The 13,155-nt window shown below is 35.3% G+C and overlaps 1 protein-coding gene across 1 annotated transcript; it reads left to right on the top strand.

Moving 5' to 3' along the window:
- Positions 1-12,550: 12,550 nt before the first annotated feature.
- On the top strand, positions 12,551-12,877 carry LOC148253745 (uncharacterized). Its single transcript, XM_088220485.1, has one exon. It carries the CDS (start codon positions 12,551-12,553, stop codon positions 12,875-12,877), a length of 327 nt encoding a protein of 108 aa, XP_088076611.1.
- Positions 12,878-13,155: the final 278 nt, after the last annotated feature.

Below are 13,155 nucleotides of genomic sequence, written 5' to 3' on the forward strand. Positions count from 1 at the left end.
CTCATGTGTCTCTAGGAGATCAATTAACAGATGTCTTAATCAATCCTCTTCCACGCACTCGCTTTCAACTTTTGAAGACCAATATTGGACTCTTTACAAGAGCTCCATCTTGAGGGGTCAAATTAGAGGAATTAATTAAGTAATTATTTAATTTTGTAATTACTATAAATAATTTGATTGACAACAAATCCTACAAATTAGGTAATTGACATCAAATCCCACAAGTTAGGCGATTGACAACAAATCCCACAAATTAGATTATTGATTAGAGTTAGAATATTTGATTGGCTGATAATTATGATTGTATGTGTATATATAGCCCATCTTTATTCAGTTGAAATCAAGTCATTATTTTTTATTTCATAAAATCATAAGTTATTAAATTGTAATTTATGCTTAAATTAAAAAGTACATGAAACTAATAATTATTTATCACGAAATGTAGGGACTAAACTTTTCATAAACACACATACAAGGTATCTATATATATTTATTATATATAGAGTAATTTATACTTGATTTCTTCCCAGATCATTCTTTTTCATGTAACTTATGTTTAATAAAATTTGCATATAATACAACTAAATTATAATATGTCAACCTTAGGTCAAATACGTCTCAAAAACATATGTTTATGAACTCTCAGGGACCAACAAGTACAAATAAAGTTAAATAAAGTCTTTATAGAAGTAACTTAAAATCTTTCTCCAGCATAAACAAGAGCTCCTTGAACTTTCGCTTGTACCTCTGAAAAAGAAGTAATCCAAAATAAAAAATCAGTCATACAACTACATTGTGATTTCATTAATAAAAAGACATCAAACACAAACTTATAACTTTAATCCGACTAGTATTTTTTTTTTCTTAGAAATAATTAGATATTTGGTATTGAATTGTAGTAGTCATACCTCATGGTTTTCCTACGCTTAAATCTCAGTAATTCTGAGCAAGAAAAAAATATTTATAAGTTTGATAGTAAATAAGTAATATTTCATTAGTTGGTTGTTACTAATACTTATGCATATACAAAATAAGAAACTCAATTTTAGAATTGGTATTAAGTATTTTTACAATAAAAATTAAAAATAACGTGCATAAAACATTATAACTTAAAAGGGTTTGGGGGGAATTGCATGCTCCCTTACTCAAGAATGCCATATGCTTATAGGTTTAAAAAATGTCAATTTAGCATAATCAAACTTCCAAATTTGTCTCTTAATATGTCTCAATCTTGGATAAAATAAATTACAATGTTGATGCAATTAGAGAACTTGTTTAAAAAGGTACTGGATATGTCCAAGAATAACTGAAAAAGGAGATCCATGCCTTCAGTTTGAAATTGCTTACTATACTTTTTGACGATATATTGATTTTATGGTCAAGAAGGAACTAACTTCCAATGAATGTTCATATTAATCTTAATACATAGAATTATTAAAGAAATTTTATGTTTAAGCTACAAAGTAGGTCTATGTTCAATTTCTCATTTATTTTTTTAAGAAACATAGAACGCATAGTAGAGAAAAAAATAAAGAGGAAAATTAAAGTCTAAATACATACATACATATATGTACATATAAATGTACATATATGATATATGAGCATTTGTGAGTCATGACTCACCTTATGACACTATCACTAACCATGACCAGCCTTTCTCGAGTCTTCAACTCGTTTTCTAGTATCTCTGGATGCATTTTTGGGTAAAATTCGATGGTGGTGGAAATTTTCCACCTCAACCAAATATCAGCATTTTATTTGTAGTGTCTTGTGACTGTAATAATGTAATAACAATAATAAAATTAAAAAAAAAATTAAATTATAAATTGTGCAAATATTTTGATAAAAATTCAGGGATTTAAGGTACAAATTGACTTACAGTGATAAAATGTTCGCTGGAATGACGTTCCCTAAATTCAACATTCCAATCTACCAGCAACATAGCAACTTTGAATTTTCTAGCTACTATAGGACGCAAATCTATAATGACCCGAAAACTCCAAAGGAGATAAATTATAAATTTAGTGTAGAAGTGAAATAAATAGTTAGGTTTACATTCTTTACACAATACTTCAGATTACCCAATAGGCTACGGGAATGACCTTTTAAAAGAAATAACGAAAAATCAAAGAAATAAATAGAAAATAAACAACTGGGCATTCTACTGGCAACTCTCTTGTGGATCGGGCTCTGGATCTTGGTTCTCTTGATCTGAAATGGTTAATAAAAGAATGAGCTACACTAGCCCAGTAAGAATATCATGTTACTCACCCACACAAAAATGAAGGTTGGTAGAAATCATAAAAATAACTAATGGAGCTCTCAATTTAAATAAATTTGTTTTTCATGAATAAAATCATTTACCGCATACTTAACCTAGCGAGGTTTACAAAAAAACCAACTTATAAAGTCAGTAACATAAACAATATCAAAATCTTATATTCAATTAGTCAGAACAACGACTTTCTCTTTTATCAGCTTATTGGTATCCATGTGGGTCCTTAGGGATGTCCCCACTACGCGTGAACCTATTCAACATTTTCAAATAACAGGCCATCCCATACCCCATCCGGTATGGGTGCTAAAAGATATCATCCCTCAATACCCTATCTGGTATAAGGGTGAAACGGGCCGTCCCCCTACTCCGTCCGGTATGAGTGCCAAATTACCAATCATCGATATCCCGTCTGGTAGGAGGCAACGTTCACGGTAGGGTTCCCTATGTACCCGGTCCGTCAACCATCTCCCAGGATATCCAAAAAGGCAACCGTTCATCCATTCACTTAATCAAACAATTTTCCATTTACCTTTAATTTCTAGTTTAATTATAATCATATAAAACAAGCAATACATGCATTAAGGAAACACAATCGCATCATCATACTGATTCCAGTGTATTATCATGCATTCGAACTAGTAAAATATGGAAATAAGTTGAATATAGCAAACAGTAATAAGTAACCGGTTTCGGCTTCATTATTATACATATTTTTTAAGTTTCATAAAATACCATATTATTTAAAATTAAACTTCAATTCTATAACAGGGAATAAGGTGAGGGATTCTTACCCGAATTAGTGTTCGAACGTTAAGTATTTGACTGTGCTTACTGGCGATCCTTAGACTCCCTGAATTTTCCTTCAAGGATTAAAACACGCTTCAAGTACCTAGAAATACCCCAAAAAATCCAAAATTAGTGTTAGAAACCATTTTTTGGCAAATTCTGGAATTATGGCACGGCGGCTCCATTGTGCTCCGGTGACAGTATTGCCGCTCGCAATGGCAGTTTGCCTTGGGTTGGCTATTTTCGATCATTTTTGGCCAATTTTAGCTGTTTTTATACCAATCTCTGTGAGAAAACACATTAAGGGGCCTCGGTTAGCCAAAGAAAGTAAAAAAACTGAAGCTTACCAGCAGTGGAGTTCTTGGTGCGACGAATCTGTCGACTCTCCTTCGCAATTGTGTGTTTTGCTTCAATTAACCTATAGAAAAAGGGATAGTGATTACAATGGTGAAAAAATTACATGGAACGGGAATTGGGAAGGGCCTCATCGGAGGCATTTTTTGCTTTTCCCCGCAGCGGCGCCACCAGACTTTACCCGTAATTTTCAGCTCATCCACCAGTCCTTTTTACTCCGATTTGGCCATAGGGGTGTTCAAAATTTAATTTCGAGCAAATGGGGAATTTTTTTTACCTATTTTGGCGATCAAAGGTAGCTTTGGCATGATTGCAGATTGTGGTCAAGTCCCTTCCCAACGACTAGCTTTCTTCTCTGGCAGAGGGGGGTCTGGCGGCTAGGGTCAGGGTTTGGTATGAAGAGGGTTATTTATATCCGTCTCCTTTAAATCTGGGCCGTCTAATTGAGTTTAAATAAGAAGTGAATCTGGACCATTCCTTGCGATTTGATCTGGACCGTCTGATCGCATTTAAATAGGAAGTGTATCTGAACTGTTCATCGCATTTAATCGTGACAGTCTGATCGCGTGTGAGGAGGGAACGGATTTGGACTGTCCGTGCGTGCAGGAATAAATTCAAACCGTCAGATAGCGGGCACGTGGATTGCCTGCGTCGCTCCGCGTCAGTGTGCCTTGCCACGCGGCGCGCTCTGATTCGTCGGGGCTGCTGACTGGGCGTCTTATGTGGCACAACTTTTTTAAAGTACGTTTTGACCCACAATTTCTGATTTTTCTTTCAAAAATACTCCAGAACCCAAAATTTTACCCATTTTTTCCAAAATTATTTTCAATTTCATCCTTCATTTAATTTTCTTCATTTTTATATTAAATAAAAATTCAAAAACTAAAAAATTATATTTATACATTAATTTTAATTACATTAAAATTAATTAAGGGTATTACAAAATCTCGCACAGGTTGAGCAGCCATTTCGTTACCAACCTCCTGCACTATAGGATGTAATTCTTCATCCACAGGTTGAGCAGCCACTTTGTTACCAACCTCTTGCACCTACAAGTTTGACACCAACCTAATTAATTATACAACTTTTAATAATTAGTAGAGGGATTTACTAGGAAAAACATAAATTAAGAATTCTTTTTCTTTCCTTAAAAATACTAAACTAAATTTGATATAATTTTGTCCAATAAAATTGTAAAAAGTTCTACTTTATTGTTAAAAATACGAGAAAAATTAGTTTATATATATATCAACATGTAAAATCATGATAAATTTTAAATATTGATAGATAAATTGAATATTAATACAATATAAGTGAATATAACATAATGCTAAGAGTTGATAAAATATAATTAAAGCTTAATTTTTTAAAAGAGAAAAAAGGTCTGCTTCAAGGAGAGACTTCTCTTTGTGTTATGTGAATCACTGTTGTTTGCTACTGAAATGAAATATAACAACTCACCTGTTCTTCATTTGCTGCTTCTCGGGGTAATGCATTTATATCAAAATCATGCTTGAAAGGTTGATAATCATCAACAGTTTCTTCACTTGCAATGTCGTTGTACCTGGGTTTGGTAGTTTCTTTTTCTATTTAGATCACTTGTAATGTGTTTAGATTGAAACAATATGAATATAAAGCTATTTAAAAAAAACTTTAGTAGTTATATTACTCTATTGAATATAACTAATGTTAATGTTTAGTTTTTAAAGCTTATAGGCAAAGTACATATGAATTTTTTGGTCACTTGGAGAAATTCTTTAACAACTTAAGACTTACAATAACATGACTTTTTAAGTGAAGTTTGTAATCCAATTTTCTTTGTCTATATTAAGGGGCATAATGATTCCAAAATGATTAACTAGTTTGCAATCTTGGGTGATAAGAAAATTAAAGACACAGCTTGTGGTGAGCTTATTAGGTAGGATAAAGGTAACATCATTAGTAAGATTATGTCAAAACAAAACAACTTCAAACAAGATTATGAATAATCAAGTAAAGATGAGAAATCATTTAAATATATAGTGCAATGAATGATATAGAGAAATATGAAAAGAAATAGAAGTAAATTAAAGATCTAGATTGTAGATCTTCAAAAATACTTTTAAAGCAAAATACATTTTTAACCATTGTGATATAGTCTTGTTGTAATTAAATTTGTATATATTTTCTAATAAGAATATTTTTATGTGTTTAGTCCTCTAAACACATAAAATAAAATATAAAATTAGGGAAAAAAAATCAAAATTAGGGAAAAATAAAATATAAAAGCCTAAGAAACTAATTATTTTATATAAAATGGTGCATAACCAATGGAGAAATGAAACAGTTATAAAGGAAATTGCAAGAGTTTGAATTATAGTTGGGTCAAACTATGGATTTCGAAATTGTAATTTGTCCATAATTTTATTCAAGACAAAAATGTAAATAAGGATTACAATAGATCGAGTTTGGGGCAAGTTTCCCAAAATGTAAACCTGATCTAATTTTAAAAAATTGAAAACCCAAACAAGTCGGAGTAAGTTTTAGAAATTAATTTTATTTTTGGCCTAATCGGGTTATTGATGAAATTAAATAGACTAAACACCGATCATATATAAATAAAGTAAAAAATATATATTTAATTAACATAAAATATTGTATATACACCAAATCACTGTATATATCACATTTCTTGTTAAAATTGAAAATATATTATATATGAAAATTTCAGATTTAGATGGGCTTTTAATATCAAACTAGAAGATGACTCGTCGTGCTTTAGGAAAAAAAATAGATAGATATTTAGATCCTACATGCATTGGATCTTTTGGGAGAAATAACTAGGGTAAGTTTTAGATAATCAACTCGAGTCGGTTTGATCAATTCAAACTGTGCAATTCTTAACCATAAAGGAATTACCACATAAACAACTTAACAAGACTATGCTAAAATAATCTTGTTATGTAACACCCCGCCCATCACTATGCTAAAATAATTTAGAAAGTCTATTTATTCGGACCTTTGGCAGTCTTAAACTTAATTAATTTATGTTATTTAATCTTTATCGTGATTTGTGATTTTGATTTTGATTTTTTTATTTTTATTTAAATTTGATTTTATTTAAATTATTTTATTTTATTTTAAATTAAAAAGAAAAATTTAGAAAAAAATTAGAAAATGGGAATACGGGAAAAATTGCTTGTGGGAAAAATCTAGCAAGAGGGCAGTTTGCCCGCGCGGGTGCTAGGTACTGTGCACGCGCACATGCACGCACAGTGGCCACGAGGCGTGGGCACAACGCGCACGTCCCATCTGCATGCCAACACGCACGGGACGTGTGTACAATGCGAACGTCCCCTAAGCATTCACGCACGCACAGGACGTGAGCACATCACGCATGTCCCTTCCACGCGCACGACGTGGGGTCAGGACCTGCTCATGTGTCCTGCCACACGCAGGCATGTTGTCCGCGTGTCACCTCACACATGAATTGGCACCGCGCACTATGTGCGCGCTGTCCATGCAATAGGCCTGCACGGATAGGCACTGTGTACCTGGGTCCTTCGCATAGTAGGCCTGCGCCTATAGGCTAGCCTGCATTGTGTCGGCCGGAGCACTGCCACCACAGGTGGAGGAGGTCCTCCTACCTCGTTTTTCATGCCAAACATCTTTTTCTCCTCTCTCTTCACCAGATTTCGCCACTTATTGCGAATCCAATGATTTTGAAGTTCTATAAATTTCCCTTCTAGCTTTCCTTCCTCTCCACACTTCCATTTATTCCATTTTTTTAAGGTTTAAAGATAGAGAAAGAGAGAGATAATAGATTAATGAGAGAAGAAGAGAAAGAAATAAAAATGGTGAATAAGAAATTATTGAGGTTTCGGTAAGAAATCTAGGATTACTTTCAACGTCTTAAAAAAGTATTTTTAGATAAAAGAATTTAATATGATTGTTATTTTGTCTATTTTGTATGCCTCTATGTTCAAATGAGTCTAATTGTTGTGGTTTTTCAAGCATGTTATATGAATTATAGACACTTGATAAATTTTCATGTAATAAATGTAATATGTAATCGGTAACAGTGAAAAAAAAAATAAAGAAAAAAAGAAAAAAAGTTGAATGAGGACTGTATGGTCCGAAGTGTATCTGTATTAACATGCATATTGCTTCAAGTGTCTCGTTAGGCTTTTTATCTCTGAAGGGTATTTGTTCCCTTTGCCTTTCGGAGTATTTGTTTCCCCCTTCCCTATTTGGTATGGAAAGACGTAAGAGAACCACTCCTAGTGGATGAAGGCGTGCCCTCTGACGAGAGTGGTATTGCACTATCTATAAGGGTCACCCGTGGCTAAGTAATGTCGTGATTTTAAATATCTATTAGGACCACTATGGTTGATACGACCGTGGTCATAAATCGTACCATGGTTTGGCCAACCGAAAGTGGGCCTGAGTAAATTGTTGTATCTGTATATGATATGGTCAGTACACTTGGGTAGTTAAAAATCTGTATCTGTCCTCAAAGATGAAAGTTTATAACGACTTTGCGAAGGATGACACAAAAAATCTGTGTATTTCATGATTTATTTAACTTTTTTTATTATCTAACATGATGTATATTTGATTTTCTGTGCTAACGTATCATTTTCTTAACAAATAAATAGTTTTCATAATGGTGAGATAGGTAAATGAGGAAGCTAAATGGTAAGATAAAATAATAAGCTTTTGAAATCTTACGATGTTAATTTAATACTGTTTTCCTTACTGAGCATAAAAAAATCATTCTTTGCATGCCCCACCAGATGAGGAAGAAAATGAGGAACTGCAGGTAGATCTACCCTTGAAAGTCTATGAGGATCTCGTGGATCCACAAGTCTGAGTGCATGACTGTTTCTGCACTCTGATGAATCCAATAGTACAGTGAAAGAAGCGGCCCTTATGTTTTGTAGCCACTTCTCGCCTCAATTTATGTATGTATTTAGAACATTACATATAGTTATAAGGGATTTATTATGGTTTGATTCCGCTGCATAAATTTTATCATGCACTCGTTATTTTGAATATGTATCTGACACCTATTTGCCTTAATCAGCACTCGGGATGTCATATATTGTATTAGATAAGAATGATCGCGGAACAAATCCCTTGCACTGAGGCCGAGGGTAGATAAACCTTTTAGAGTACCTAGGGAAGAAATATGTCCTCTTTTTAAAGATTAAACCTCGAACTCATGTCTTCCTTTCTTTTGTAGGAATGACGCGGGGAAGACCATTCATAGAGTGTACTAAAAGAAACTGAAGCCTCGGATCATCCGACTAGGACTAAATTTGTAGAACTTTTCTAAGCCATTCAAGGATTAACTACAATCGTAGGACAGAACAAAGCCAACCCTTGTCCACTCCCTGCCCTTGAATTCCAAAACACAGATTGATCTATCTGCCACAATATAGTAAAGTTTAGAAAACTTAACCCACCACACTTTAAAGGTGGTCTTGATCATTTAGTAGCCGAAGCCATGATCCTACAAATAGAGAAGCTCTTCTCTGTCGACCGAAGAACAAAAAGTCCTTCTTGCAGCTTTCATGTTAAACGGTGAAGCCAAAAACTGGTGGCGACTTAAGAAAGAAGTCCTGCCTACCCCTACTATTTGGGAAGTTTTTATGGACACTTTCTTTAATAACTTCTTCCCTACTTATGTTCGGGAAAAGAAAATTCTAGGACCTCCACCAAGAAAGCTTGTCTGTAGCCCAATATGCAGTCCATTTTGTTCAACTATCTAGGTTTGCCCCTTTGATGGTCACCTCCGAAATTTAAAAAGTTAGGAAGTTTCTCAAAGGCCTTCGTACCGACATTTATGATCAGGTCGCGATGTTGAGATCCAGCTCGTAAGTGGAAGTGCTTGAACATGCCTAGTAGGTCGAAGATCTTATATCAGCTAAGCACCAACGCTTTGCTCGAGTTCGTGCCCAACAACAACCTCAACAGCTTGGAAAAAGATTGCCTAACCCAATAAGTAACCCTCCAGATAAATGAACCGTAATTGCCCTTCCTCTTATCTTGCCCCCACCTACAGCTCTACCTACCCGAGCTAACCAACCTTATCAACATTATGGTCGCTCGCATTGCGACCTACCCTGTCGGCGTATCAATAACGCTTGCTATCAGTGTAGAAACACCCAACACCTTATAAAAAATTGCCCTCAGCAACCAAAGGATGTGGCTAAGGTATGTTTTCTATTCATAATACTTTTGCCAAGGTTTTGATCGATACTGGTAAAACTCACTCTTTTATTTCCTGTATATTTGCTTATAACCTAGAATTTAGACCAGAAGCTTTAGGAAAAATGCTAGTGGTGGAAACTCCCTCTAAGGGACTACTGAAGGCTAATTGTGTATATAAGGACTGTAGGATAAAAACTTCAAGGATAGAGTTTGTGTAATCCTGATACTAATAGATTTTGTGGGATCTGATATAATATTAGGAATGGATTAGTTAGATAAGTATGGATTAGTTAGATAAGTATAGAGCGATAATAGATTGTGAAAGTAAAATTGTAATCTTCCGATCCCTGAAAAAGAAATAAAAGTTGTTGTTATCATTTTTCTAACAATTGAATGAACAGAATTATGGATGTTGATCCTATTGTGTGTTCTATACCAATTGTTTGCAATTTTTTGGATTTCTTTTCCATCAAACTCCCTGGTCTACCTCCCCCACGTAAGGTAGAGTTCCTGATTAAATTATTGCCTAAAACCCAATCGATCTCAAAGCCCGCGTATTGCATGAGTTGCACTGAACTAACAGAGCTAGAACGTCAGCTTTCTAGTATTATCACCTGAAAATTCATTCGCCCTAGCATTCCCCTTGGGGCACTCCGGTGTTGTTTGTAAAGAAGAAAGATGGTACCCTTCGACTTAGTATGGACTATAGGAAACTCAACGAGTGATCGTTAAAAGCACGTACCCTTTACCCCAGATCAACAATCTCTTCGATCAACTACAAGGAGCCACAGTCTTCTCTATGATCAATCTCAGGACCGGGTATCACTAGTTGAGAGTTAAAAAAAAAGATATTCCAAAAATTTCCTTCTGGTGCATATACAGTTTGTACGAGTTTAGGGTGATGTTGTTTGGATTGACTAATGCCCTAGTAGCCTTCATGGACTAAATGAATCGTGTTTTTCGGCATGCACTAGATCGGTACATCATCATTTTTATTAATGATATTTTGGTGTATTCCAAAATCCAAGAGGAACACATTGTGAATTTGGCTGAAGTGTTGGAGACTCTCCACCAAAACCCATTGCATGTGAAACTAAGCAAGTACTCTTTCTGGTTGGATCAAGTTTCTTTTCTTGGTCATGTAATCTCAAGTGAAAGAGTTTCTGTAGACCCGCCCAAGGTGGAATCGATGATCAGCTAAAGTCCACCCACCAATGTGGCTTAGGTACATAGTTTTCTCAGTTTAGTAGGCTACTATTGATGATTCATTGACGGATTCGCTAAGATTGCTGCCCCTATGACCCGACTCATCAGAAAGGGAGTACCATTCATTTGGAATTATGAATGCAATAAAAGCTTCATGGAACTAAAGTTTTGTCTCACCTCTGCTCCTGTGTTAATCCTTCCTAACGATGTTGGGAGATTTCAAGTTTACTGTGATGCATCTTATATTATTTTGGGGTGTGTTTTGATGCAGCATGGCAAAGTAGTCACCTTTGGATCTCGACAGCTCAAAGTTCATGAGCAGAACTACCCTACCCACGACCTGGAGTTGATAGTCATTATCTTCGCCCTAAAGATATGGAAGCATTATCTGTACGGTAAGACATTTAAAATCTACACTGACCATAAGAGTCTCAAGTATATATTTTCTTAATGGGAGTTAAACATGAGACAAAAACACTGGATGGATCTCTTGAAGGATTACAATTACCAGATTATTTATCACCTCAGGAGAGGAAATGTAGTCACCGATGCCCTAAGTTGAAAGGAGCCTGCTGTGCTGCTCAAACCATGGCCTCCAGTTAGAAGATGATGGACACTATACAATCACTCTGCCTTAGCTATTATGGCAAAAGCACCTATCTTGCTAAGATTTGAGCACTACCGGATCTCTTTATGAAGATCTGAGAAGCATAGGCTAGGGACCCAAAACTCATCAAGAACCTAGGTAAGTTTACTTCTGACGAATCTCCTGATTTCAAGATCTTCGATGATGGATTGTTCAGATTTTGGAACTGAATTTGGGTCCCCATTACTGTAGGTACAAATGGACTCAAGATTACCCATGCTTCTAAGTTATCTATTTATTTCGCGAGTACCAAAATGTACCGGGACTTAAAACGATAATATTGGTGGTTAAGAATGAAGAAGGATATAGTTGACTACGTCTCTCCATGCCTTACTTGTCAACGGATAAAGGAAGAACATAAGAGACCTAGTGGCTTACTACAGAGTCTTATGATTCTCAAATGGAAATGGGAGCATGTGACTATAGATTTTATCACCGGATTGCCCAGGACTTATTCTAGTCGAAATGCCATTTGGGTCATTGTCGACAGGCTGACCAAGACTGCCCATTTCCTACCTATTCAAACCACGAACTCCACTAGTAAGTTAGCCCGTCTATATGTTGATGAGATTGTTCGACTTCATGGAGTTTCCTCATCCATTACATCCGACCATGACCCCTAGTTCACTTCTCACTTTTGGGACTGCTTTCAAGAAGCTCTAGGGTCTAGGTTGTACTTCAGTACCGGTTGTCATCCCAGATAGATGGTCAATCAGAGTTTACGATCCAGACATTGGAAGACATGTTACGTGCTTTCATTCTCAGCTTTGGTGATAACTAGTATGAGTATTTTCCTCTTTCTGAATTTACTTATAATAATAGTTATCATTCCAGTATCGGTATGGCCCCATATGAAGCTTTATATGGAAGGCCTTGTCGTTCCCCTACTTGTTGGAGTGAAGTTGGGAATTAGTGTCATAGGACCAGAATTCATCCAGGAGACCATAGAGAAGGTTGCAATCATCCGCAAGAATTTGGCAACTGCCTAGAGCTGTTAAAAGAGCTATGTTGATAATCGTAGGTAACCCTTGGAGTTTATCATAGGAGATCAAGTTTTCCTAAAAGTCTACCCTTACAAAGGCAAGATGTGGTTTAGAAATAGAGAGAAGTTGAGCCCTCGTTATATGGGACCTTTTTCGATCATCAAGCGCACTGGACCCATGGCTTACCGCCTTACTCTATCTTCAGAGTTCGTAGGATTGCATGATGTCTTTTATGTCTCGATGTTTAAGAGGTACCCCCCTGATCCTTCTCATGTTATTCCTTGTGATAAGGTGAAGGTACAGGCTGATATGAACTATGAAGAGGTTTTTATGAAAATTCTCGGGTGGATTGATGAGGTCTTACGTAACAAGATGATTCCTGTGGTGAAGGTACAATGGCAACATCATACCTTGGAAGAAGCAACATGAGAGTTGGAGGACGAAATGAGGAAAAAGTATCCAGACTTATTCGAGACTAATTTGGCGACCAAATTTTTTTAAGGTGGGAGGGATGTAACACCCCGCCTATCACTATGCTAAATTGATTTAGAAACTCTATTTATTCAAGTCTTTAGCTGCCTTATACTTAACTTATTTATGTTGTTTAACCTTTCTCGTGATTCGTAATTTTGATTTATTTTTATTTAAATTTTAATTTATTTTTAATTATTTTATGAAATTTTAAATTATTTTATTTTATTTTAAAT

Source organism: Carica papaya, chromosome 5 (genome assembly GCF_054855325.1).
Source record: "Carica papaya isolate Zhongbai chromosome 5, ASM5485532v1, whole genome shotgun sequence".
Classification (NCBI taxonomy): Eukaryota; Viridiplantae; Streptophyta; class Magnoliopsida; order Brassicales; family Caricaceae; genus Carica; species Carica papaya.